This window comes from Phyllostomus discolor, chromosome 10, assembly GCF_004126475.2.
Source record: "Phyllostomus discolor isolate MPI-MPIP mPhyDis1 chromosome 10, mPhyDis1.pri.v3, whole genome shotgun sequence".
NCBI lineage: Eukaryota > Metazoa > Chordata > Mammalia > Chiroptera > Phyllostomidae > Phyllostomus > Phyllostomus discolor.
The window spans coordinates 9,170,381-9,197,775 of NC_040912.2; the positions used below are offsets into that span (position 1 = coordinate 9,170,381).

At 64.4% G+C, this 27,395-nt stretch overlaps 1 protein-coding gene and 1 long non-coding RNA gene across 2 annotated transcripts; one reads left to right on the forward strand and one right to left on the reverse strand.

The window, feature by feature from the left end:
* Positions 1-1,068: 1,068 nt before the first annotated feature.
* On the forward strand, positions 1,069-26,675 carry LOC118497026. Its single transcript, XR_004899568.1, has 3 exons — positions 1,069-1,151; positions 13,665-13,673; positions 26,665-26,675. It is a non-coding gene; the product is annotated as an uncharacterized LOC118497026 (long non-coding RNA).
* On the reverse strand, positions 1,954-13,040 carry AQP1 (aquaporin 1 (Colton blood group)). Its single transcript, XM_028525745.2, has 4 exons — positions 12,573-13,040; positions 3,493-3,657; positions 3,059-3,139; positions 1,954-2,273 (listed from the first exon to the last, which is right to left on the reverse strand). The coding sequence occupies exons 1-4, from the start codon at positions 12,960-12,962 to the stop codon at positions 2,094-2,096; spliced, it is 816 nt and encodes a 271-aa protein (XP_028381546.1). The 5' UTR covers positions 12,963-13,040; the 3' UTR covers positions 1,954-2,093.
* Positions 26,676-27,395: the final 720 nt, after the last annotated feature.

Here is a 27,395-nt window from a genome sequence, read left to right on the forward strand (position 1 = left end):
CAGGAGGGCAGAGGGCTCACGGGGCTGTCACGCTGCAGTCCCGCCGCCCCCACCCCCTCACATACTGCGATGACAAAGGGGCCCTACGAGGGGCCAGGCCCTGTGTCCCTCCCACAGAGTGCTGGGCTGGGGCTCCGTTTGCCCCCGGAGACCAGGCGTCCTGGGGCAGGGGGCAGGCAGTGGCCCCCTCAGACTGCGGCCCGAGGAGAGGGCCCCGGTGCCCTCCCAGACCAGAGAGGTCCTTTGGAGAAACGCGGTGACGAAAGAAAACTACAGGAAGCCTGGATGACCTTAGAAGTCATTTTCCTTTATTTTCGTTAACATAGAATGGAACTCCGATGCCAGAGAGACATACATGAAGCACAGACAGAAGCAGCGTCCCGGCGCGCACAGCAGAGACCGGGCAGGGAGTGTGGGTCTGCCCCCTCCCCCTCCAGCACGACCCTCCGCCCTCCGGGGCCCTGGCCGTGCTCCAGGCAGAAACCGAGAAGCTGGGGGTGAGAGGGGTCAGTCTCATGGGCCAGGGAGTAGCCCGAGACATGCCTTGGCTGCCAGGCCTGGCCAAATCGTGATCTAGCTGTGGGACCTTGGGCCTCAGTTTCCTCCTCTGTTAAGTGGACTGGAAGTCCCTCCTTGGGAAGGGAGGGGAGTGTACACACGCCATGATGGGTCGGTGACTGTCACGGGCTTCCTGCCTCTACATGTCTTAGTGTTGTGTCTCCGTTTCTGCCACCACCGTGGCCGCGGGCACATGGGGGGACCCGCTCGGGCCCTGGTGGAACTGAACGGACTGTGCGGGCCGCTGCCCCCGAGACGGACCCTGTGCTCCGAGCTGCACTTGGGCTGCAGCCACAGCCCCTTCACCAGGCCAAGGCCGATTCTCCCTCCAGGTGAGTGAGGAGGACAGAAGGCGGTGGCCTGGGTCACGCGGGGAGCCTGTGCAGGTCACCCCGCTGCCCTCAGCACCTCCAGCCGGGACCTCAGCAGTAAGGGGGGCATCCGGTCCTCCTCCCACCTCAGAGTCATCCGGGGACTTGGGAACCCCCGGAGGATCCGGCAACAGCATCAGCCACCTCACGGTCATCTGTCCCCAGACTTCGGGCCTCGGGTCACAAACTGTCCCTTAATAAGCACACTCCCGTGTGACAGGGGTGGGAGCGGGTGGAGAACCGAGTAACGGTCAAGGGGGACGCAGGGACAGGTGGGACGGGCCAACCGGAACTCAGTGGGGAAACACGGGAATTCCTCCTTCAACCTCTGAGCAGCCCTTTGCTCAGCAGCGGCCGGCCCTGTCTGGCCAGGCCACTGCGGAAGGAGCTTCTGATGGCCAGGCTGTCGCTCGCTGCTGTGAAACACGCATGCGTGCGTGTGTCCACGTGTGCCCCTGGAGGAAGAACGCAGCGCTGGTCCAGACTCCATCTCCCAGGACCCACGGTGCGTCCGCGCTTACAGGATCCTACAGAGGGGCCTCGGGCCCACTGAGAGCTCTCCCTGTCCCTGCCACTGCACAGACATGGGCCACTGAGGCCCCGAGACACGGACCACCCCAAGGCTCTGCAGCCCAGCCGGAGGAGGGCCCCGGAAGCAAGCCAGGCTGTGCAGATGAAGCTCGTCACCACTTGCTCCTAACCCGGCCCCTCCTGGGGTCTCTGTCCCTCACAGCACCCTAGGGGGCAAAGTGCACGTTACAAAAAGGGCCCGGAACACTGACAGTGGAGCCCCCGGCACCCGCAGCGGGCGAGCTGGTGAGCTGCTTCGGGAGGAGGGGGGCTTCCGGGCACACCTCCTGCCCCACTCTGAGGGGACAGCTTGGCAGAGCGGGTCCCTCTCTTTCACCTCCTCTGTGACTTCAAGGGGGTGGGCGAGTGGTACATCTTGGTCTCCGGGAGGCCCCGAGGCCAGGAAACAGAGAAAGAGAAAGAAAGTGATAGCAACAGCCCCAAACCAGGCTTGGCCACGCGCGTCCCTCCGCACCTTTGACAAGGGGACGGTGGCCAGCTTGTCAGAGTGTCTACAATACGGACTCCTCCCCGCCCCGCCCTCCGCCCGCCCCTGCCCCTGTCCCCCACGGGGGTGCCCGGGCCCGGCCCCCTCTATTTGGGCTTCATCTCCACCCTGGAGTTGACGTCGTCGCCGTCCAGGTCGTACTCCTCCACCTGGCCGCTGGTGCACACCTTCAGGCGGTCCGTGAGGTCGCTGCTGCGCGGGGCCAGGATGAAGTCATAGATGAGCACGGCCAGGGCGGCCCCGAGGAACGGCCCCACCCAGAAGACCTGGGGGCAGAGCGGGTGTGCTCAGGGCATGGCCGGCCCGGCCTCCCGGGCTCCCCCGAAAGTCCCCTCTCCTGGGAGGCTCCCCCCGCGTCCCTGCCCCACCCGCCACCCTGCTGCAAGGGTTGTCTCCCACCGGTGTCTGGGGCAGAGCTGCACCCCAGGCCCCCCACACCTGGCCCCAGCTCAGGCTCCGGTAGTGGGCATCTCCTTCCCTCTGAGTGGCCCAGCTCAGCACGCCAGGCGCGGTCAGACCCGCCCCTTCTTGAGGGGGCCGCCTGCCGGCCCCGGCTTTGGAAGGGTCTAGTAGGTGAAAGGCTGGCCCGGAACAAACACCAAAAGCCAGAACAGCTAAATCCACGGAGCGGCCCCTCTGTGCTGCACTCAGCTTACAGGCAGCGAGGCTGTGTGTCCTCCCGGCAGCCGGGGGACAGGTAGGTGCCACCTGCCCCAACCCCTCGGCTCAGGACTCGGGCACGGAGAGGGCCCGCAGCCTGCGCACAGACACGCTCAGCCGGAAAGCGGTGGAGCCCAGAGTCCACAGCCTCGCTCTCCACCGAGCTGCTGGTTGACTTGGGGTAGGTCTGAGCTGGGAGGGGTGCCCAGCCCACGCTGGTCCCAGCTGGGCCCCTGCAGCCCCTTGCTCACCAGTCCCACCGTCCTGCATCCCTCAGCCCTGGCGGCCTCCCAGAGCCTTTGGGGCAGGGGGAGATTCGCAGGGTGAGGCCAGCCTTCCCTGGGCACCGCGGCCTCCCGCCCACCCCCACAGGCAGCTCGTCAGCCCTTACCCAGTGGTCCGAGAAGTTGTGGCTGATTACCGCGGAGCCGAAGGACCGGGCAGGGTTAATGCTGCAGCCAGTGTAGTCAATCTGTGTGTGGGGGGGGGGGGGCACCGGGAGTGGGGACAGAGGAGCAGGGACGGAGGGAGAGGAAGAGAGAGTGAGGCACAGGGAGGAGACAGCGAGGTGGCCGTCAGAACCACGAAGAGAGGAGCACATGGACCCGGAAAGATGGCCGGAAGGTCACTGTGCTCCCCTGTTGCGGGCAGGACCTGAACCCCCCACCCTGCCCCCATAGCCCCCGGCTCAAAGAGCTCGTTGTCCCCCATGGCATGAGCCCAGTCGGGGGACCCTTCCACTGCCCACAACAAGGCACCCTGAAGCCACTGCCCGGCCCCACCCTGTCCACCGCCCCCTCCCCCCGGGGAAGGCCCCGCACTCACCGCCAGCAGGTGTCCCAGGGCCACAGAGAGGCCTATGGCGAGGGGCGCCGAGCCCCCCAGGTCCCGGCGCCTCCGGTCGGTGGTGGCCAGCACGCACAGCACCAGCTGCAGGGTGGCGATGATCTCGATGCCCAGGGCCTGGCCTGAGTTCACGCCAGAGGCCAGCTGTAGGGGACAGAGACAGTGGGGTGAGGTGAGCAGGGCAGGTGGGCACTGGGTCAGGGTCCCCAGCACCAAGGGCCAGACCCTCAGTGCCCTCAGAGCCCATCACACCAGCCCCTGGCTGGGCCCGGAGGGACAGCTGGAGGTGGACATCAGGACACCTGTTGTCCCCTGTCACACCTGTTGAGGCAGCACCGGCTGAGCTCCTGGGACCCCGCCTAGACTTTGGATGCTCTGCCTGGAGGCCGGAGAGGCCTGGGGTGGGACTGGAGGTGGGAGTGTCCGCATCAGCTACACCCAGTCCAGGGCCATGGGGACCCAGGCCAGAGATGAGGGGCAAGGCCCAGGCGTGGGAGGAGATGGTCAGGGACACTCAGGGACAGTCACAGGAGAGGAGAAGCAAACGGGTGGGACGGCCTGGCTGGAGACTGCTTTTTATCCCCCAAGTCCAGAACATTCTACCCCACCCCTGGCTGCATCTAAAACTCCCACAGCTAGGGAGGGTCCTCCTCAGTCCCCTGGCCCAGCACCCTCTGTCCCACGCCCCTCCGTGCCTGTCTCCTTTGCTGCCCCACCTGGGGTCTGCTTCCCCACCTCTGCCTGCCTCTGCCCCGGTCCAGTGTCTCTCTCCCATGTCTTCTGGGCCGGGGCCCTCCCGTCTGCGCCCTCCCTCCCCTCCTGGCCCAACCCTCTCCCTCTGGCCACACAGCACCCCCCCCCACCCCCCACCGTCTGGCTGTCACTCGCTCCTGGGCCGCTTTTAGTAACATGACTCACGGAAAAGGAAGGGGATGGGAGCTGCTGTGAAGTCACCAGGGCCTTCCCCCCACAGCAGTACCAGGGAGACCCTCCCCCTCAGCAAGCCCCCGCTCCGCCCCACATGGGGGGCTCAGGGGCCAGGTGCGCCCACCCAGGGGAGCTGGCCGCACCAGCACAGGCCGGCTCCCAGAGAGCCCCGAGCGGGGCCCCCTCGGCTGCCTGCCCCCGGGCAGGTGTGTCTGAACAGGCGGAAACTTGGTCTCATCCTGAGGGTAGGAGGGTGTCTCCAAGGCAGGTGGGCATTTTGCACAACCCTAGGTGGGGGGCACTCCTCCACCCTCCAGAAGTTTTCTCAGTCTCACGCTGAGGACAGCTTACACGAACAATTCCCTTCCCGCCTTTGTCTGCAGCCCTGGGTTACAGGGAAAGTGACTCAGACCCCTGAGCCCTCGGCTCAGCCAGCCCTCGGACAATGCCCACTGTCCCCCCACCCCAGGGTGCTCAGGTCCGGACTCTGACTCTCGGGCACCAGGGCCATAGCCTTGCCTTCTCTGGTCCTCAGTTTCTCCGAGTATAAAATAGTTCAAAGGCAATGGGGCTGTGTCTGGGCACTTGGGAAGTGGTTGGGGGGCAGGGGGGATCGGAAAAGCTGTAGCTTTGTTCTGGTCCTTTTTCCTCTTACCCCCAGGGTTGGGGGACAGGTGGGGGTGGGGGGTACCCTGATGCACAGAGGAGTGGAGGTAGGGGCGGGGCCTGCTGGGTGCCGGGTGCTGAGCCAGGCTCCATGGATGCAGGGATGGTGAGGCCAGCCAGCAGCTGCTTGTCCCGATGCCCATCACGTGCACACCTGCCCCAGCCTCAGTGTCTGAGCACTTGGGAAGCTCGGGCTCCTCCCCGCCTCGCCTCTGCTCCCCAGGGCCGGCCTAATTGCTAGCTGGCGGGGGTCCTGAAACCAGCCCTTCCACGCCGATTAATGGACCCATTGCTCTAAGTGGCTCCTGGCCTCGTGCTCCCCCCACCGCACCCGACTCTCTCACAAATGTGGCCTGGATGAGCTCATCTCCCCCGCACCCCGTTCTTACAGGTCTCTGCATCCCGGCTCCTGCTCCCCCCAAGTGTGCGGGGGCCGGAGGGCTGGGGCTGGTGCCACGCCCCGTGCTCTGGCTCCACAGGAATGGGCCACCTGCCTTGGGATTTCTAGCATGTCCCTTCCTGACTGCCCAGAACCACATGGGTTGGTAACCTCCTTCTTCTAAAACCCATTACTGCCGCCGCCACCAGGAAGCCTCCCCTGATTGCTTCACTGTCTACTGATCACCTCTCCTTTGACTGCCAATGCACTTGTGTTACTCACATCTGGAAAAACGTGATAATTCAGAGTCAGAAGGGGTAGTTAAAGGTCTGTTGAAACTTGATGTCCAGGAAAGAGCAGGTAAAAATTCAAAAAAATATGTTACTACTTACAGCCCATTAAACTTGAATCCCAGATGTGGTCACTTGTTTTTGAAAAAAAAAACAAAACAAAAAACGTTTGCTCCTCCCCAGGTAGTAGTGTTGCCACCCAGCCCAGGTCTGATACCTCACCAGTTGAGGCCGCCAAAAAGAAAAATAACCATCAGTTTTGCGACGGCAAGTATAAACAACGGAACAATCCACACATTTAGTCTGAAGCAGCTGAAAGACGCTCGTGTACCCAGCCCGCAGACACCAGCCCTCCAGGTGCACTCGGACCCCGCAAGCTCCAAGGAGCCTTCCCAGGCCCCTGGCTGCAATTAGCCTCTGCTGCGACGCCCCGCCCCGTGCCCCCACTGAACTGTCGAAGGTCCTGTGGAGAAACAGCCCCGCTGCCTGCTACAGGGTGCTCCACCCCCCTGGCCCGAGAGCCCAGCCAGGACGTCTGATTTCCCAACCCAGACCTTGGAGGGGACACCGGCCCTGCGGTGACGGGAGTGGCGGAGGATGCTGATTACATCGAACTTGCGCTCTCTCTGGGGGCAGCCCGAGCCCAGGAAAGCTCTCTGGACCCAGGGCGGTGTGTTTATTTACCTTCTAGCCGTGGGACCACAGGGCAGTCACTCGCCTCTGTGGCCCTTGCAGGGCAGCAGGTGCAAGGGCCCTGTGAGGAGCTAGAGGGAGACCGAGGCTTGGGGACGAGAGAGCAAAGGCCAAGGCCAAAGCCAAGATTCTGGCTACCCGCAGGCCCAGCCAAGGGACCTGGCCGTCCCCAGCCGGGACCAGGGAGCTGGCAGAAGATGGGGCTTCAGCTGCCAGGGTACCCTGGCTCCAGAGTGGCACAGGGCTGGCCTCTCCAGGCGAAACACTTTAAACCCTCTCTGCTGCCCTGGGCAGGCTGACCAAGGTTCCTTCCAAGTCCCGGGGTCCCCTCCTTGGCCTGGGTACCCTCGGCCCCACCCTTGGGGGCCTCCAGAGCCAGGCCTGCCTGAGGCTTGGAGCATCTTCTCTTGAAGAACAGGGGATGGGAGGCAGCGAGGCCTGCCCCCCTACCCCCCCCCCACTGCCTCCAAGACTCAGCACTCACAGTGGGGGCGCCTCAAAGGGCCCCTGTGTCACCCCTCCACGGGCATTCTCATGCTCCCGTGCCCCTGGGCACCCACAGCTCTGTGCCCCTCTGTGAGTCTGCGTGGATCCGTGTCTGCGGTATCGGTGGGTGACCGTACATACCCAGGGCTGACTCGATCTCCTTTTCCTTTTTCTTGGATGTCAAGAGATTTACTGCCCAATACGTAAATGACAAGCCTATCCAAAGGCTAGAAAAATTCTCAACCTTTGTGCACCAGAAAATATAGCCTGAAAGTCAACGACGCAAAAATCGACAGAATTTCAAGAACACAGATGAGCTGCAGCCAGAGCAAGGATTTAACAACCCTCTCCTGGAAACTGGCGGAATCAAGCATCCAAAAGATAACACGCATGACTGAGAAGGATTTGAATCACATAATTAAGAAGCTTGGTTTCAGGAATATACATAAAACCCCGCACCCCCTACCTTGAGAAGATACACTCTTTCTCAGCCTGTGCGGGACCCTCAGACACACCAGCTCGGTCCCTGCTGACTGTGAGAACCCCGGCCACCAGGGTCCTGGCTCTCAGGGGCTCTGCGGGCTGGGGGCAGTCTGCTCCGTGCAGCCTGTGGCCCTGGACGGCCATGCTGGGTGCCTGCTGGCACTTCCGAGTGTGTCGCCCTGGGTGTCCCTAGGTGTGGTGCACCTGTTCGAAGGTGCCCCTGAAGGCTGGGCAGCGGGGAAGAGGCAGGGAAGGAGGCCCCCTGAGTGAGAGGGGGCAGGTCTCAAAAGGCCGTTTATTTGCTCCCAGAAGCCATTTCACCTTCCTGACAAGAAACAATACACAAAGCAATGGCTTCCGCCTGCCTCCCTCCCTCCTTTCCTTGCTCCCAGGCAGCCCCCGCCCTGCTGCCAGGGGGAGGAAGAGGCTCCGCTGAGGGGCTCCCGCCCCGCCCTCCTGGACTCCCAGGGCCTGGGTGGAAGCACCCAGACTTGAGAATGGCCCGTGCCCCCATGCGTGTGCCCACCCATGCATATGTGTGTGAGTATATGCTGGTGCAGCTTAAGCATGTCCGCTTGGGAAGATGGGGGCCTTGGCTCTGACCCCAGCCCAGAGAGTTTCCAGGATTCCTCCCTTCCGGATGCGGACCCTGCCTCCCAGACCCGCGGCCATTGTCCCGGCCAGCCTCCAGAAACCCCGGCCCAGGCTCCCAGCCCATCCCCCGGGACATCTGAACCGCTGGGTTCCACAGGGCACCCGGTCCGTCGCAGGACCTCCCACCCACCGCCCTGCTGCGCCGTGCACGGCCACGTGACCCAGCGCAGCCAGCTGCCACACAGATGCTCCTTGCACACCCCTCATGACTGTGAGCTCACTGGCTCAGAGGCAGCCTTTCCCCAGTTCAAACACGCCCTCCCTTGCACCGAGCAGACGGTTGTCCTGATGGTGGACCTCAGGCACTCAAAGGAGCTGCTCCTGTTCCAGCCTCTTCCCCATCCTTGGAGTTGGGGTTTTCAGCCTCGGGGTGTGCTGGCCCTACTGGGCAGCACTGAGGGCAAGGGGGTCCCTCTGGTCCCTGGGGAGAGGCCCTGGCCGAGGGGCCCTGGTGGGGACAGCGTGCTCCTGCCCACAGCTGCAGGTGTGGGGGCTCGACCCCAGACAGGGGTTCTTCCCGAGGGCGGGCACCACGACTCTCCTGCCCCCCGGGGGGCTCTGCCTGTCAGAACGGAGGGCTTCCTGTGCCCCCAGGGGACTCCTCAGCCAGTCCCCAAGAAGCAGGCAGGGGGTTCTCTGAGCCGCCTGGGGAAGAGCTCCGCTGGGCGGGTCCCAAAGGAACGCCCGCTGGGTGGGGCTCTCGAGAAAGCAGGAGCCCTGTCGGGGCTGAGCTCAGGTCAGGGAGGCCTGCAGGACCTATTGGCCCCAGAGGGGCGGGCTGTGCCTGGATGAGCCCCCTCAGACCCAGCGCCCCTCTCGGAGCAGCACCCCTTTGCGTGGGGCTTTCCCAAGGCGAGCCCTGGGGAGGGCCCACGGGGTGGGGGGTGGCACCGAGGGGCCAGCGGGCTGCCCTAACGGGGTAAACAGCCTCCCAAGTTTCCGCGGTGAGGGAGTCTCCACCGCAAAGGTCCTGCCGCTCTCCCCCTCATCTGGCTCGGGCTGGAACCGGTAATTACACATCCCGGCGGCGGCACCGCCACCGGCCCCGGCCCCTCCCGGGGCTGGCCCGGCTGGACAGCGCCCTTGGAGAATTCTGGCCTCCCCGCCCCCGCCAACCGCCAACTCTGGAGGAGGCAGGAGTGGTCCCCGACCCTGGAAGACGTGGTGGCACCAGGGCCCCCCACTCTGTGGCTGGGGAAACCGAGGCCCGGGAAACCAGGAGAGGCGCAGGTTTGGGGCTAAGGTGCAGCAGGTACCTTAGGCGGTCAGGCCCAGAATCAGCGGGACTGAGAGAAGACCACCCAAGAGGGCAGGCTTGTTCTCTGCCCGAGCCCCCCAAGGGGCCGAATTCACAGGCTCTGGGGTGGCCAGGCTTCTAGTACCCTCTAGGGCTCGGTCAGATCCGGGCCTGGATCCCAAGCCCTCCCCATCCTCCAGGACCCCAACCTCCCACCAGGACCCCAGTCTGGTCCGTGACCTCCCACTGGCCCCTAGCCTATGCCTGAAAGCCCTCCCCTAGAGGGGTCCCCGCATTTGAGCTCCTGTGGCACCTCCTCCCTGAAGCTTTCCTGACCATCCCCTCCCCTGAAAGTCAGAAGTTCCCTGGCCACCCCGACACCCCTTATCGCACCTGCCTGCTGCCTCTTATCACCGGCAGCTGTGCTGGGGCTTATCTCGCCCAGACCTGGGGCTTCCCCCCGGGCAGGGAACCGCCGGCTCAGCCTGCAGGAAGCCTGTGGCCATCCTGGCCCTACGTGCAGGGATCCTGGGCGAGAGAGCCGAAGAGGGGAAGAATCACAAGAGCAGGGACCAGCCGGGACTTCTGAGTTCACAAACGAGCACGTTCCACACCGCAGAGCCCAGACACGCCCTGCTGTGTCCCCATTTCACAGATGGGAACTAGGGCCATACAGGCACGGTCACCTGCACAAAGCCACACAGGGCATCAGTGGCTGAGCCCTGGCAGGAGCAAGCTGGGGCACCAGCCCTGCCCCTGACCTTGACGGAAGTTGGGGTCTGGCTCTTAGAACCAGCCAGGAAGCCTGTGGGCTGGTCGGAGGCCCGTGACCTCCCCAGGGCGTGCCCTGGGCCCTGACTCAGTGAAGAGAAAGTTCTCCCCGCCACGGCCCCAGGGGACATCCCTTGACTCACCCAACCACTTCCTGCCACTTCTTTCCCTATTTTCCTTGGAAATCTCCATGCCAACGATGGGCTCCACACAGGCTCGGTGCGGGGTGGGGCCCAGGGCCCCAGGGGAGCCTCCCCTGGGCCTGGAGGAAAGGGTAAGGCACCCGCTGGGTACCCCCATCTCTGTTTCTTTTGAGGCATTGAGGGTCCAGTGTCTGACAGGACCCCTTGGTGGGTGGGGGGCCCCTTCTCTGTTTTGGACTTGGGACTGGTGCTCCAGGCCCCAAACTCCCACCACGTGTGTGGGGCAGTGCCTGGGCCCCCGCCACAAGGCTCGGCTCACCCATGCTCAGCACGGCCCCTCTGGGGCCTCTTAGCCAACCCCCCTGGGGAGGGTGACAAACTCGAGCCCGCAAGGTGAGCTTGCTGGAAATGTGGGCGTGGCTAAGAGCTACCAAGACACCTAGGTCCGCCTCAGGGTTCTCAGATCCAAGGAAACCAGGACCTGCCCTCCAGCCCAGGGCTGGCCCCCCAACTAAGCTGCTCCTCTCTCCTCCCTGTCTGCACTCTGCCCGGCACAGGTATTGGGGTGACTCTGGACAAGGGAGGCCAGAGAGGGGAAGAGACAGGGCGTGGCCAGGTCTGCCTGTGCTGGGAGGCCCCTGTCGGGGAGTCGGCCAGCAGAGGCCTGGCCTGCCTGTCCCCGGAGAGGGAGGATGGAGAGGGGCCCAGGGGGCTGGGGAGTCACAGCCCCTCCCCTCTGAGGGCCCTCTCCCCAGCCCGACATGCCCCGCTGGGCTCCGATGTGAACCTGACCTTACCCAGAAGGGCACTCCCTGAGGTCGCCCGCCTGTGCCCCCGCTGGGGAGACTGAGGCCTGGAGGGATGGGGCCCCCGTTACGGCCACCATGGCCAAGTCTTCCCGGACTAAAGTCTAAACTCCAGCCGCAGGGCTAATCTTTAATCTCGGGCTGAGTGGCGGTTGACTCCACAGAGGGCTGGGTGAGGTGTCACTGTGACACAAGAAGTGCTAATCCCCCCGTGGCAGGGCCACGCCAGCTGCCCTCTGCGCGGGTCCTCTGGAGCCGGGATCTGGACTTTGCCTGGGAAGCTCCCTTGCTGTCCCCACGCCCGCCGGCCCTGCCCAGGGCCCCGCCAGCCTCCCAGCTCCAGATCCGACTCCTCCTCTCTGCTCCGCGGCCTCTCTCCCTCCCCGGCGGGCAGCCCCCCCCCCCCCCCCCCCCCCCCGCCCCAGGTGCTCCACAACATCCTTCCAGCCTTCTTCAGCCTCCCAGGCCAAACCTCACCTCCCCCTGCTGCGTGCGGCCCGAGCCAGGTCTGAGTGTGCGCTTGGCTCCGGGTCTGGAAAAGCCCAGGTCTGCGACTGCAGGCAGCGGCAGCCAACAGCCAATTAGCTGTGCTAAGCGGCCCACGAGGAATTCTTTTCAGCAGCTGCCACCCAGTTGCCAACATCTGCTTGTCATTAGTGCCCCCGGCCCCGGCCCCACTCGAGCCAGGAGGGGGGTACAGGCGGGGACCCCCTCGCCCCGTACGGGCTCACGTTGCAGCGCGAACACGCTCGCACACACACTTGCAGAAACAGATACCCCCACCGGAGCGCACAGGATGCACAAACTCAAGCCCCACGCTGGCGTCCACGTGTGCCGGCCATTCACACACACAGACACACGGGTCCCACCCCCCAGTGCCCAGCGACAGTGAGTGGAGCCCAGACAGAGGTGTGGGGGGGGGCGTGAGACGCCCCGCCCTGGCCCTCACTGTAATCCAGGAAAACCACCTGCCAGCAGCCCGGGAACCTGTCTGATTCCTGGAGCCCGAGCAGCGGGAGGAGATGTTTCCTTGAAGGCAGTTTGTTTGGGGACCTGTGTGAATGTGGGGGCTCCCTGGAGGTCGGCGGGGCCCCCGTGGGAGTCCTGCCCCCACACTTGCAGACCTGCCTGCCGGGCACCTGGTTCGAGGGCTGGGGCGAGGGGCAGAGCTTCCCCGGGGTCTGGGGGGCCGCAGGAGGAGTGCGCTGACCCCGCAGGCCGGGCTGGGGGCGGGGGCGTGACCTACAGGTGAGAGGTGAGGAACTGCTGGCCCATAATAGATGCCCTCAGAGGGCACGGGCAAGACTGTTACTTGCTCGGTCCCAGCTTCCCACAGTGCGGGGCAGAACAGACTCGGGGGACAGGAAGCAGACCCCGAGCTGCGAGTGAGCTGAGTCCCAGCCCCCTCGGGAAGACCTCCAGCGACCTCTCGTCCCCGCTCTTCCTCAGTGTCCCCATCTGCACGGTGGGCGCAGGACAAGACAGGTGCCGTCTCGGCGCCATGCGAGAGCCCACCCTACTCACCCCGTTGCGGCCCAGCGAGTTGTCGGGCAGGGAGGAGGTGATGCCGGAGAGGATGGCAGTGGCGACGATGGCCCCCACGCACTGGGCAACGATGTACATGATGGCCCGGAAGACGCTGATCTGGCAGCTGAGCAGCAGCCCCAGGGTGACGGCCGGGTTGAGGTGGGCGCCGCTGACGTGGCCCACGCTCTGGGCCAGCGTGGCGATGCTCAGCCCAAAGGCCAGGGACACCTTCACGTTGTCCTGGGTCCCACCTGACGTCTGGTTGTTCTTCACGGGGTAATTGAAGCCCAGGGCAGAGCCGATGCTGATGCAGATGAAGAGGATCATGGCCAGGAACTCGGCCACCACCGCCCTCCAGAAGAGCTTCTTCTTGAATTCGCTGGCCATGCTGGCGGGGGGGCTCGGCTTGCGACCGCTGCCTGGCGCTTGACTCCCTCCGAGAGCTGAGCCGCGGCAGCCGGGGCAGGGCCTATTTATAGGGCCCCCAGGGGGAGGAGGGGAGGGGGAGCACAAAGGGAGGAAGGCCTCTCCTTGCCGCTGGCCCGCCCCACACTGCACGGGCCTCCTCTCAGCGATGGATGCAGACACAGCTCCGCTGTTGGCCTGCCAACTTTTTTCCCTCCCTCCTCTGCCCCCTCCCTCCCTCTCTCCCTCCACCCACAGCCCTGCCCAGCTCGAGGAGGCAGGCAGAAGGCCGCCACGGCTCTAATAGGCTTTGGGAAATTCCTCCAAGCCGGCCCCACTCAGGGGGCCAGAGAAATGCGGGTGTCCCTGCCCTGCATGCAACACTTAGGGGGTCCCCAAGGGCAGAGCCAGGCACTCCGGATGGGGTGGAGTGGGGTGGGCAGGCTGGGCTTGGCGGGCGGACATTGCCCTCCCCGGAGGTGGACACCAAGACTGCTGGCCTGGCACCCCCGTCCCACCCAGCGTGGTTGGCCTGGAGTCCGTGGGTCCGGGGATCTGGAGGGGCCTCCTGCACCCAGGTCCAAGCGTGGCCACTGGATGTCACTTCAGGGGTGTCCCAGAGCACCCTTGCACACCGGCCAGGCCTCAGCCGATGGGGGCATGGGGGCATCCGGAGTCTCAGAGAGCTAGTCTGTGGACAACCCTCCGCTCTGTGGCCAAGGGCAGGCCTGGGTGAGGTGGGGCTCTGGGAAGGCCCCGCTCTGGGCAGCCTCAAGCTTCTGCAACAACTGGAATCAGTAGTTCAGGGGTCGGTGGGGGAAGACAAGGGCAATGGAGGTCTTTCTCCTCAAAGGCGGTCAGGCTGGCGGAACCACTGGGGAGACAGAGGGCACGGCGGCCCGACCTAGAGGCCGGACGGCCGGACGGAGCGGGAGAGAGGAAGGGAGGCCAGACACAGACCGGCCAGCGCCGAGAAAGAGGGGTGAAGCGCACGCACAGAGGGCGGGACCCGCTGAGAGAGGGGAGACCCGGCGGGGCCCGGAGCCAGAAGTGAAGAAGGGAAAGGTGGGTGAGCAGCGGGGAGGTGGGGGAGGAACCAGACCAGCTCCCACCCCCCCCCCCCGCCCCCAGCTCGGGAGGGAGGAAGGGACGCAGACCTTGCAGTCCTGCACTTCCCCGAGCGGAGGCCTAGCGGCAGCTGGTGAACCAAACAGAAAACTGGATTCCCAGCCCCTGAGGCTGGTGGGGAACCCAGGGCCCCGTCCACCCTCCTGTTAGTGTGTGGAAGGAGCAACCGGGTGGAGCCTAAGCAGAGGAGGGGAAGGGGGTCCCAGGGGAGAGGGGCCCTCCCCGGGCCTCTCCACCCGCCTCCTGCCTGCCCCACAACAACCCAACATGTGAGTGTCGGCTTCTCCCCATGTCACACGTGGGAAACTGAGGCCCAGTGAGGGGAAGGGCTCCTCTGAGTCGTGTCTGCACCGGGCACAGGGCAGAGATCAGCATGTGGGCTTGAACCTCCCGGCCAGGCCCCTGGCCCTGACCACCCTCTGCCCAGCCACAGCACACACCAGGGCGGCCTGGCCCTAGCAACAAGCCACCAGGGGTCACCAGGGAGGAGGCCCGCCGGGTGAGGTGTGGGGAGCTCGGTCTATCCAAATACACTCAAGTGCCTGTAAGTACAGGATGGAGTGGACACGAGGCGGGAGTCTGCGTGGTGGCAGCAGGTCCTGCCTGCTCAGACAGACCCGGCAGGCAAGGCCAGAGGTAATCGGTGCCTTATTAACCAAGAGAGAGCGAGAGCCAGCCCCGCCGGGGCCACTTCCAGAACCGCCTCTGCCTCCGTCACTCCTGGCGCTGGCTCAGCTGTCCGTAGCTGGGGAGGCTCCTTCTGGCCCCCAGGCTCCCTCCGCAGGCCTGAGATCCCCCTGCACCAGGCCTCGGAGGGTGTCCCCTCAGACCAGATCCCAGGGCAGGGCCGGGGCGTCTCTCAGCCTCGGTCTTCTAGTTCCAGACTGTCTCCCTTCAATGTCCTGTAAGGGACATACACTCCGCCCTCCTGCTTTCCCCCTTGGCTTCCAGGTCCCGACAGGGCCACCCCTATCCCTGCCCTCTGATCGGTGCGGGGACGAGTTCTGACACTGGCAGGTACTGGGTCCCAGCCAGGGTGGGGCTGGAAGGCGGCAGGGAAGGGCTGGCACCAGGCCCGCAGTGGCCACTAGGCTTGGGCTGGAGCTAAAAGCCCGGGAGGCCTGAGTGTGTCCAGGTTCTGTGACAGTGTCTGAGGGCCAGGTCAGGGTCCGAGCAGCTGAGGTCACACACTGTGCCACCATGCACGAGGGTGGGAGTCACCTGGGGCCTACTAATTCACCCAACAAATGTTTACCGAGTGCAGGCCACGTGCCCTACACCGTCCTGGGCCCTGGGAGAGGCCGATGGGCCAGACGGCCCCGGTCGGGTCCTCCTGAAGCACTCATTCTGGCGTGGGAGCCTGCGGGCTCTCTGTGGGCACCCTGGGTGACAGGGCTTGTGACTATGGAGGGCACACGTGTGAGTGTGTGCCTGGCAGAGGCCCACGTCCCTCTGGAGCAGGGCAGGAGACGGGGGACCTGGGGTCACAGGGCAGGCAAAGCACTCTGGCCCAGGCAAATTAGGCACCCGCCAGGGTCAGGATGATACGTGAGGGTCCTCAGGGCAACACCCTGGCCACCCCCTGCATCTCCCGCCCCCTCCCCCACGCCAGCAGGGTTTCTGCCCGCAGTGCCGCCACTGTATTCCATTCCCCTGGACGAAGGCATCTACACCAGCCCGCCTTATTCCCCCGCCACCTCCCATAATGCACAGGGGCCTCTGTGGCCATGCCTGGACTATTTCAATGTAAAAGGAAGACAATGCCCCCATGGGAGCCCTAAGCCCAGGAGGCCCCAAACCCCTCCATCTCCTTCTCGCTGGTCTGCCACAAATCCGAGCCAACCAGGGAAGGAGGGAAGGAGGGAGGGAGGGAGGGAGGGAGGAAAACAGCATCTCCTCATGGCCTGTCTTCACCGCAGTCCTGGGAGGCCCAGGTGCTGAGTGAGTTGACAAGGAATGGCGGAGCTGGGGTTAGATCTCAGGACCCCTAGGTCCCTGAGCCCAAGCCTGGTTCTCTGCCTGCCTCTCAGGAAGAGCCTGGTTACCAGATGGAATCCCCAAGAACACGTGTGAGGGCTGGGGGATCCAGGCCCCAGCAGCGCAAGGATGCGTGAGGAGGTAAGAATAAGCAGACCTCCCCACCTTTCCCGAGTGATAAGGGTGCGGGGGCTGGATGGGGAGGAAACGTGGGGCTCACAGTGGGCCCACAGAGGGGCTGGGAGAGGCCGGAGTCACCCCTTGTAGACCCACTGGCCCGGGAGCTCAGGCTCCTCCTCCCAGCATGGCCTGATTGGGCAGGCTCCGCTTCCCTCCCAGAGGCAGCGGCACAGGCCCAGCCTCCAGGACCCAGGGCAGGAGCCAGGCTAAATAAGGGGGACTGCCCCTCGCCCCAGTTCCTGAGCCCTGGGCGGGGCTTGAGGCCAGGCACTGGCTGGCCCTGCTAGAGCGACTTTCTCAACAAACGTTTTTCCAGATGTGCCTGACTCCTGACGTGCCCGGCGAGTCCCGAATTCCAGCCAGAGCCGTTCCCAGGACAATCTGGGCTCTGTCCCCACCGGGACCCAGGGGGAGAACCGCAGGCTTTGTCCAGAGGCAGGCGCCCAGAACCTCAGATGCTGGCTCAGGACGTGGACCGCGGGCTGTGTGGGGAGAAGGCGCCCATGGACGTGGCCATGGTGTGTCGCTCTCTCAGCCAGGAGTTCCTGTGGCTCCTCGCAGGGCAGAAGAAATGGACCCTCCCCTCAGGGCCAGGCAGGGCTTCCCACCCCCCCAACCCCCACCCGCAGGCTGGGCTGCGGGGGAAATGATGACGTCACTGCCTCCGAGAGGCCCACTGGGAAGATGGAGTCTGGGGCGGGAGGGGACTCGGGCAGCCGACTGGCGGTGACCTTGGCTCAACAGCCGCTCAGATGAGTTTTGCAGAGTCGCTCAGGCTCCCTGAAGCGAGGCAGAGAGCCCCGGTGGGGTGGGAAGGCAGGGCAGAGCATCAGAGGGGCCTGGAGAGCACACCCCTCCCAGAGAAGCCCTCCGAGGCCTCCCAGCACTGCCCCTCCCTGCGCAGGGGGCTCGCTGCTGTCCTTCCCCAACCTTGATCTCGGACCCTCAGGCCCTCCCTCTTGGCCGCTCAGATGGGGCTTGTCTCCCTCCCTGGCCTACGGGAGGCCCAGGTCAAAGCGGGCATCTGACTCGAGCGTGAAGCCAGCCTAACCGGGAAGCATAGCCGCCCCCTCCCAGGGGAGGGGAGGTGAGACCCAGGCCCAGAGCAAAGGGACCAGGGAGGATACAGGACATCCCTCCAGACACCTCAGCCCAGTCCTCAAGGCTGGCCACTCGCCACCACCCCTCCCCAACCCCAGACAAGGGCCTGGTTCCCACCGCCAGGCTCCCTGTGCCTGGATGCTGGCGCACACACTCCCCCTCCTCCTTTCCACCTGCACCGGCCTCCCCGGACCCCTTCCTCCACGGCAGCACCCCCAGTTCTGGGCGTGAGACCAGGCTGCCCCCTCATGGCCCTGTGGGGTGATGAGGCTGTGCCCCGTGGCAGAGCCGAGCACAGGGCCGGGCGTGGCGGCATCTGCTGTCTGAGGGCCGGACTCCCTGCAAGGACATGGTGCCCACCTCCCCAAGCACGTGAGTCCCTCCCTGTGTGACACATAACTCCTGGCCATTTAGGTGTCACACGATCCCCCTTAAATCAAAACCGGATTTAGTGGGCAGCCGGTGCTCACCGGAGGAGGAACAATTTAGTCATTTTCTGAGCTGCTGCCTCCGGCCTCCGGTTCACTTCTCCCACTGCCCCGGGCCCTGCCTGCCCTGAGCCACACCGAGGCTCATCAGGAGGGACGCAGGGGAGGGACGATGTCAAACTTACTTCTGGAAAGCAGGCCTTTCCAGCTCTCCAGCCATCGCCCCTACTTGATGCCACAGAAGAGGAGTCAGAGAGAGCGGACAGGAAAAGCTGCCCCGGCCCAGCCGGGGTGGGGAGGGTTTGACACCGCACGCCCCCAGAGACCCCGCCGGCAGGCAGGGCTCGCAGCCTGAGTGAGGGCACTGCGGAGCACAGGGCGGCCCCCCAGCGCCGGTCCTGTCCCCACTGTGCTTGGGCAGAGCAGGTCCTCCAACAGTGAGTGCAGCCGCGGTTCCCCAGCCCACCCCACTCCACGGGCTGGCACAGCGCTGGGCCCGGAAGGCAGCATCCCTCACTTCCAGAAACTGCTGGTGGTGGCCTTGGCACAGGGCTGCCCGCCACACCCTCAGGGGGCTGGGGCTGGGGCTGGGGCTGGGCAGGACTGGGGCCTCTGCCTGGAATCCCGCCCTGTGCTGCGAGTCCCTGGAAGGGAAGCTCTTGTCGAGCCGGTGGTCTGGGGTCCCTTCCGCACACCGGGCACACACACCGAACCTCCCCATCCCCCCCACCTCACTGCCACATAGCCTCTCGCCCGACTCTCCAGGCCCCCAGCCCCTCCTGCCCTGGGCCCTCGCAAATCTCTTGTCTTTGCTTTTTAGACCGCAAAGCATCACATCGGGAGAAGGGGGTCAGGTGGCATTGGATCCGGCGCCCTCACTGCGCTCATGGGGAAACAGCCTCGGAGAGGCGAGGTGACATGCCCGGGGTCCTTCAGTGGGTCAGGGCAGGGAGGCAGGCCTGGGATCCAGGTCTCCTGGTCCCCACCAAGGCCGGTCCGCCAGCCAGCCACGCCCAGTCTCTCCCTCCTCTGTTCTGTGGTGACAGCGAGCCACCCCCTCCTAGGACTCCAGCCAGGACTCAGCAAAGTGCCCTCCTTCACCAGCAACCAGGAGGCCCCGGACCGCCAGAAAGCATCCACAGCAGAGCCTGCCTTCTACTTCCCTGGGCCCCCAAACCTAGGGGTTCCTGAGCCAGTGAGGAGGCGCCTCAATCCATCAGTCCCCAGCAACGCTGCCGTCCCCGCTGCCAAGAGCTGCAGCGTCTCACCTTCTGAGGTTTCCCTGCTCCCCGCCCCGTCTGGCCTACTCCTCACCTGCGGCCCACGCTCCCAGGGCAAGTGAGCAGGGGTTCACCACAGGCCCCCTGTTCCGAACCCTCTCCCGACACCCGCTGCTGCCCGGCCCCCCGGCCCCCACCCTCCTGCGGGTCTCGCTGTCTTTGCTGTTCTCACCGTGTCTTCTCGGCTCTGGCTCCTCCTGGGAGCCTCCATGGCTCCTGGCGCCTGTTCTGCCACACCTGGGTCCCATCGCCATGCCGAGGTGTCTTTGCCTCCCTGGGCCCTGCTGTTGGGATGACTTGGGTGCTTCACGGGGCTTTTCCGGGGGGATCAGTGCTGGCCCCAGGCAGCCTCGTGCCCCCTCCCAGGCCCTGCAGCAGGCTGCTCAGATGCCGGCGGGCACCAGAGTGTCAGGGAGGTCCTTCCATCACTGTGAGAGGGGCTGTCCTCACAGCTCGCCACCCGGATTCACATATGCATGCTTAAACCCACCCAGTCGTAAACTTCAGTTCTTAGTACTTTTCTGTGGAGGAAGAGGCCCGCAGAGCAAAACAAAAGTCGTCCTGTGACCCAGACCACCGCTGCCGCGTCTCGACAGCCATCATGGCAGCTGGCCTGACAGCATGCAGAGGGCAGGGCCAGACAGGGCACCGCCCCCCCCCCCCCCCCCCCCCCGCTCCAGCTGTGCTCACGATGATCCTTCCAGCATGCAGGGCGTGCTCCCAGGCTGAGCTGTGTCCCCAGCCTTCTCCTCCTTGATGATGAGTCCTCCAACCCTCTTACCTGCTCTCAAAGAGCCACGCGTGGCCAGGGAGCCTCAGCCAGTAGAGGCCCAGTTGTCCTTCCTCCTCCCCTGGCAGTGCATGGGCTTGTGTGCACACACGTGTACATACACAGGGCAGCGGCTCGAGTGCATACACACACACAGGTGTGGGCAGTGCACATGTTGCATACATTCAATGCACGCACATGGGCTGCCTTGCAGCACGTCGTTTCATGTGTGTACATGTGTGCACACACCTGCAAACATGTGTGTGCATGCCCAGGCACATGCAAGGGCATGCACATCCCCACATGCACAGGTGCATTCGAGCACACGGAGTAATGGCACACACCCTGGCCATGACCCCCTGCACCTCCTAAACCCCCTGCCACGTGTGCTGCCCAGCCCCCAAGCCCTGCGCCTCTGCACGGTCTCTCGGGCACTTCTGAGTGCTCACGGCCGCTGCCCCGGCACTGCCCATAACCCAGGGCCTCTGCTCTACTCTCCTCACCGCAGAGCTGACTTAAGTGGAGCCGTGGGCAAGAGCCACACAATGGAGGGCACTTCTGTAATGGCACGGCTTCTCGGCTCCTCACCTGGGAGGGCTCTGTCCATTGCTGTGTGTGTCCTAGTCGCCCTTCGTCTCCAGATGGGACCCCCATCCCCCTGCTTTGGGCGGGGCCGGGGACTGGGACCAGCCCAGCTCTCTGGTCACAGCCAGGAGGGAGCAGGCTCAGTGGGCGGGGCGGCCCCAGCGAGTTTCCTAAGGTGAACACCAGGAGCCGCCTGCCAGCACACAGCCAGGGGCAGGAGGCTGTGCTCGGCCCCCACAGACCAGGGCTGCCCCAGGCCACCTACGGGGCCACCCCCTTCCACTCTCCGGCTTCCTGGGCTGCCATGATGCCGTGCTCTGGGGCTGGTGGGGGCGCGTCTGGGAGGGTGAGAGGGAGGGTGGGCAGGGCCCGCCCTCGTCCGCATCCACTGGAGACCCCTCCCTCCCTCCGCGGTTCGGTCTGCAGATTCTATTCATGTAAAGCCAACATTCCTGGAGCCCACAGGGCCAGCGAGATCATGTCACACGGGCGGATCGCTGCCTTGCCTAATGAGAAAACGATGACATGGCCCCCTGCCCTGGCGCCCCCGCCCCCAGCGCCAGCAGCTTCACCCCAGCACACACCCCTCCTGCTTTGTGCTATTGTTCCACAGCTATGCCCACCGGCCCGGGGACGCCAACTCACAGGCCCCCGTGCCTCCCCCTCCAGGGCCCCCGTCACCAGGGCTGAGCACCTGCGAACCCCCAGGGCATCAGGGTGTTAGGACAGGAGGGTTTCCAGGCCCTGGAGGCCCTACTGCACAAAGGCACATGGAGGCCAGGAGCACATAGTAGGCCAGTCTCAGCGACCCCGCCCCCACCAGCGGAGAGGCAGCCGGTAGGCCACACCGTGGGCCAGGAAGGGCTTGTTGCATGAACAAGGCCGGGCCCCCCCAATTCCTCCCTGCAGGCCCCCCCGACCCCACCCCAGGGCCGACATCACTGGGCCCTTGAGCAGCCAGGGCTGGAGGGGTTGGGGCTGCAGTGCCTAGGACTCACATTGACCTTGACTCTGCCCAGGCCTGAGAGAGAGTGAATACCAGGCCCTGCAGGGAAGCAGACCCGAAGGCCCGGATCAGAGCCGGGGCTGGGGCTGGGGCTGGGGCTGGGCATGGGCAGAGCTGCAGCCCGGTGAAGTCCTGAGGTGGAGAAGTAAGGGCGGGAGAGGGAGACTCCCGACCTGCCTTGTTTACACACCTTCTTTATATGGAGGGTTCCAACAGCGCTTCTCAGACATCAGCGCACACTCAAATCCACTGGACATCTTATTGAATGCAGGTCCTGGTTCCCGCTGGGGTGGCGCCTGAGAATCTGCATTTCTAACAAGCTCCCAGGCGATGCTGAGGCTGCCGGTCTCAGGACTTGGAGCAGCAAGGGGCTGGATTTGACAACATTTTAAAAAATACCCACCCAATCCCAACGGAATTGAAGTGAAAAGACAGAGAGGGAGGAAGCGCCTCATGATACCTGAGAGGGACGGCACCTGGGCACCCCTCTCCAGCTGAGCTTCCTGGAAGCCACGAGAAGAAGGGAAAGCAGCATTTGCCTGCTCTTACTCTGTGAAAGCAGAGACCGCGGCCTATCGTCAGCAGGAAGCCCCCTGATTCTGGCGGGGGGACTGCTGAGCGGCTATTGTGAGCAGGAGCTGTGGGTTAGGGCCCCTGCGGGCCTTTCTGCTAGAAGGACTGGGCCTGGGTACCTCGGCTGGACATATCCTTAATGTTAAGCGGCAGCTATGTAACATAGTGGCCCCCGTGTCCAGTTTGGGCCAGCCTCATGGTCAAGGCCATCAGAAACCATTCTTGCATCCCATGCCGGTCCAGACACTGGCTGACTCAAGTGCCCTTGAGGACAGAGAGAAGCCTGCACCTCCGGGGGCCCCCCGTGCAGCCCCGGGTGTTCAGGGGAGGGCAGCCGGGACGGGCCTGAGCCACAGGAAGGGGTGAGGTGGATCCGTGGGCAGCGGAAAAGCCCCACCTCTTCCCCGTAATCAGGAAAGTCTTCCTGGAGGAGGGGACATGGCGGACAGATTTGTTTATGTAAAGGAAGGGAGGCAGTTCTGGGAGAGGCAAGTCCGAGCAAGAGAAGAGACGGGACGGGGTGGGGTGAGCTTCCAGCGGTGGTGGGAGTGGGGACATTCCCTGGCTGCCCCTCTGTCTGAGGCCGGCTCAGACCCGCAGAGAGGGGCTGGTGGAGGCGGGACGGCACACCGCCCACTCGCTGTCCCCACGCCCACGATGTCCTGTGTGACTCTATCTGTCTTCACAGCCCACACTCCACTTCCCCTCCAGGCCCCGCTGGCCTCGGGGAGCACCCAGGCTGGGGGGCAGGGGCTCTGCCCTCAGGGCCGGCCACACCCCGACCAGTCCAAGTGGGAGCCAGGGCTGAAGGGGGAGCTCGGACAGTCAGGCCTGGGAATGCGACTGTGGGCACAGCCGCGGACAGGACGCACGAGCGGGCAGACTTGGGCAGCCTCACGCCACACGGAGGCCGTGGGAGCTCTCTGCCCCAGCGGGAGGGGCTCCACTCGAAAATGGGTTGGTTCGTCGGAGAGACCAACCTGAAGGGTCAGCTCAGCCTGGGGTGGGGGCGGTCAGGGAGGGCACAGCACAGGGTCGCACAGGTGCTGGGTGCCCAGCCCTCCCCACTCCCTCCTCCCCGACGGGACCCAGGACACCCCCTCTCTTCCCAGCCTCCTTTGTGATGAAAGGGACACGCGGGACCCTGCTCACTTTCCAGAAAAGGAAATGGAAAACCCTTAGACAAATAAAGTCAAGGTGTGTCTGCATTTGCAGGGAAGAAGGAAAAAAGTGCCTGGCATTTTCTGTGATTGCCAAGGCCCTTGGCGCCTGGGGGGGCTGTAGGAAGTGGGGTGTGCGGGGGCCGCTGGGGGTGGACAGCTGCCCCCACCCTGGCTGACTGGGCCTCCTTCTGGGCAGGGCCAGACAGGAGCTCTGACCCATCCTTCTCTCCTGGCTCCTTGCGGGGAGAAGTCTGAATTGAAGGAAAGGCCGGGCGCCCACACAATAGCTCCCAGGCCAGAAACCAGGACACTCACGGACATTCCCAGGGCCCCGAAGTCTCAGGCCAGGGCTGGTGACCGGGAGGAAGTAAGGGGAGATAGGAGAGGAGGAGTTCCAGGAAGCCCCACCCTCGTGCCCGCCCCGCTTGAGGGAGCGAGGAGGAAGAGCATGACACCGGCCATCTCTTAGCCTGTAGGCCCGGGACAAGCACTTAGGCTGAGACTCAGTTTCCCTGTGCAGAAGTGGGAGGTGGGGCTGTGGGGCACTGTCCCAGGGGTGTCACTGGTGAGAATGTGGGCCCAGCTGCAGAAGGCCACCTGTCCAATCACTCTGTTTTACAGACAAGGGACCAGATCCCGGGGTGGGGGCAGGGAGGGTGGAGGGCACGGTCTGACGGGGAGGGCAAGCGGAGAGGAAGAGGTTTCTCCAGCTCAGGAGCAGAAGATCTGGGGCCTGGCGAGAGCGGAGGAAAGGAGGGAGGGACTGCCCCTGGGGGTGGACTTGGAAAGGTGGGGACTGATCACAGGGGTCAGGTGACACGGCTGAGGTCCAGCTGGCCCCACTGTGTCACAGCATGGCGTGTGGTCCCTCTTCTTGGTTCTCTACAAGTTGGGTCCGCCCCAGTCCCTGGCCCCTCCCATCCCGCTCCCAGCAAACCAGCCAAGCACCCATCTCCCGGGCGCAGACCCGGTGCGAGCTCCTGTTCGTTCCTGCACGGCCCCCCGCCCCGACCCCGGCACCAGCCCGGCCAGGCACAGGATGAGGCCTTTCCCGTTTCACAGGCAGGGACACTGCCGCTCAGAGGTTGGGTGTGTTTTTTTTTTTTTTTTTTTTGTCTGTTTGTTTTGTAACTTAACTTAGGCTACACAACTGAGAAGTTGGAGCTAAGATCGAACCCCAGAGAGAAAACTCCAGGTTTGAGCTCATAACCACTCCACCAAGCTGCCCGGGCCCCTCCCGCATGCACACCCCATGCAGCGAGGATCCCCAAAACCTCAGCAGGAAGAGCAGACAGACAGACTTGGGCCTTCGAGCCGCCCTTCTAGAAGGCCGCTAGCCTGCCTGAGAGACTCCGGTCCTCAGGCAGTAAGCAGTTTCTGCCGTGCCCACTGACACCCCACATGAGCTGGGGGTCCCCGACTCTCAGACCACAGATGGGGCCTGGTGGTCCCCCCAAGGCCACGGAGGGACCGAGAACCATCCTGCCAGCTTGGCCGTCTTCCATGCGCACTCGGAGGTGGCCAGGCCGCGGGAACCCGTGGGTGCCGTCCAGCTGACCCAAGGTCACCAACAGCCTGGAAAACAATAGGCAGTGGGTCCAGCTGTGGCCGGGACCAGAACAAAGGCCTAGGCACTTCCTTGCCTTGAGGCCCCTCCTTCGAGAATCACCATGGCAGGGGCAGAGGAAGCCTTCACTGGGAGGCAGGGGTGTCCGGCAGAGGCTGCTCCCGGGACAGCTGAGGCCGCCGGGGCCACCAGAGCCACTGGAGGCCACACAGAGGGAGCGACTGCCAGGAAGACGGAGAGAGAGGGAGGACCTCGACTCCAGGCCCGTGGGCCCCCTGGCTCCCGGAGCTGAATCACCGCAGTGCAGGTCTCTCCCGCTGCTCTCCTCTCCTTGGGCCCAGCCCGGAGGTCAGCTTCTTCCTGCAGATCCATCCCCCACACAGCTGCGGCATCAGTCTTTCCAAAGAGCTGGATTCACTGCCACCATGGCTCCCCAGTGCTCGGTGCAAATCCCTTCAGGATCCAGCCCCAATATCCTCAGCCTTTCTGCCACCCCAGGCCCCCCCGACCCATCCCCACGGCAGCTCTGCCCTGACCACCCCCCGGCCTGGGGTGCCTCCAGCCCTCTTTCTTCCCAACCCTCCTTCAGGATCCAGCTTCAATCCTCCTCCTCCAAGGAGCCTCCCGGACTGCTCCAGGCTCTGTAGGTTCCCCTCCTCCAAGCCCTATGCCCCCAGTACAATCTAAGAAGGATCTGAGCCCAGGAGTTTGGAGAAGGGTGTCGGGAGATGAATCAGCGATGAAACAATCCTTTCTCGGACTGAGGTTCCCATGCACAGCACGGCCTGTTTACACACTTGTCTGACATAATTATTAATAGCACCGCTCGGGCTCAGTCGCTGTGCTGGGACAGGGGCGGGAGGGCAGAGGCCAGGCCCGGAGGCCATGCCCCGAGAGAGCGCCTACACAGGGCACCCAGCAGGGCCCGGGGTGGTGGGCGCTTATTACCCAGGGCTCCCCTCTCAGAAGACGGGCAGGACTGCGCCGGGCTCCCCAATGTCAGTGGGCTTTAAAGCCGAAAACGCCAGATAGGAGCCCCAGATTGCCCTTATCAGGGGCCACAGGAAAGGCGCCAGGTTTAATCTCAAAACCACACCCGGAATCAACGGTTTAGAGACCTCAGGCAACTGCGGCCTCTCCAACCCCTACACCCAGTGCCTAGGGCTTTACACCTGGAGGGAGGGCAGCGGGGCACAGGTGCAGGCTAGGGAGGGGCTTCTTTGGAGAGGGGGTGTGGACCTTGGGCTCCATCCCCCAGGATGGGGCAGGTACGTGGGAAGACCAACAGCCTCAGGCCTAGGGGTGAGAGCACACAGTATGGTGGCGGTGGCGGTGGCAGGGAAACAGATGCATGCAGTAATGGGGAAACCTGTAGGTGGGTAGCCAACACCCACTAAGTGGGAGCTGGGCCTGGGGGGCCCACACTTTCAGCTGGTAAGGCAGCAGGACTTCCTAGAGGCCTTGAAGACAGGCCTGGGGGGTGGGGAGAATCTGACAGATGGGGGGGGGGGAGCCGAAGGGCAGGAACCTAGTCCGAGGCAGCACTAGCCCAGGGGCAGGTTGCTGTCACCCCCACGTCCCTCCCCCTTCAGATATCAGATCTATGTCCTTTAGCCCCAAGACCACCTGGTGGTCTGGTCTCCAAGAGAACCCCATGGAGGGGAAATTTTCTGGGAGGATTCTTAACTGAGAGCCTCAGTTTCCCCATCTGTAAAGAGAAGGCCTTCAGTGACTCCCCAGGACACAGGACGGGTGTTTGCAGGAACCTGGGCCGGTCTGTGGGATGAAGCGCCCAGTCGTGGTGGCGTGAGAGGATGAGTGGAAACAGCTGACCTCGGGTTTCCACGGTCATCGAGCGCCATAGCGCCCAGCCCGTGGGCTCCGATCCCTGGCTTGTCCGGAGCAGGTCTGCCAGAGTGACACGCAGGCTCTGGCAGGGTGCCGCCCGGACCCCCAGGGCAGCTGGCCTGCTCACTCACCCACCCACCGGCCCGCCCGCCCACTCCTGTCCTGCATTGAGCAATCTCCGTATCGCAAATGCCTGGCATTTTTGCCTTGTAGTTCCAACTCCCGGAGCCCCGCGAGGATTAGGGCATGATTAGGGAGAAGGGAGGATTCTCGTGGGTGGAGGGAAATACCTGCAAATACACTTGGCAGCCTGACTGCCTCCTGAAAGTTTCAGGAACCCAGAAGGGCCTGGGGGCCCGTGAAGACTGTTGTCGAGGAGCGAAGGCCATCAGCATCTGTCACCGCCATGCCCCCTCACCTGTCACTCACACTGCCTCCCCTGGGACCACCTAGGAGCCCCTCGGCGTGGCCCCTGCCTCTCTGCCCCACACCACCCCCTGCCAGGACGGAGGCCTGCAACACAGCTCTGCACAGCCCTCGGGTCTGGACAACGTCCCAGGCCCCAGCCCACCGGGAAGGGCCATCACTCACTCACTGCCTGCCTCCTCTCCTAAGCCTCTGGGACTCCCACTCTTGGGTCACCCCCCCCTCCTGCCATGAGACCTACAGACCCGGACACTCAGTCTCTCGGCTCCCAGCGTCCCTTTCACCCGCAAAGGCCTTCCGTCCAATTCTCCACTTGTCAGCACCCGGCCCAGCCCTCCAGGCCCGGGTGGGAGGGCTGCCGCCTCTGAGGGGCCTCCCCAAGCC

Excerpts from the sequence above, each read along its gene's own strand:
- AQP1 (XM_028525745.2), bottom strand. The coding sequence starts at position 12,962 with ATGGCCAGCGAATTCAAGAAGAAGCTCTTCTGGAGGGCGGTGGTGGCC. Across the intron at positions 3,140-3,492 it reads CCCTGGGACACCTGCTGGCG|ATTGACTACACTGGCTGCAG; the intron begins GTGAGTGCGGGG and ends CCCCACACACAG. Across the intron at positions 2,274-3,058 it reads ACAACTTCTCGGACCACTGG|GTCTTCTGGGTGGGGCCGTT; the intron begins GTAAGGGCTGAC and ends CTCTGCCCCCAG.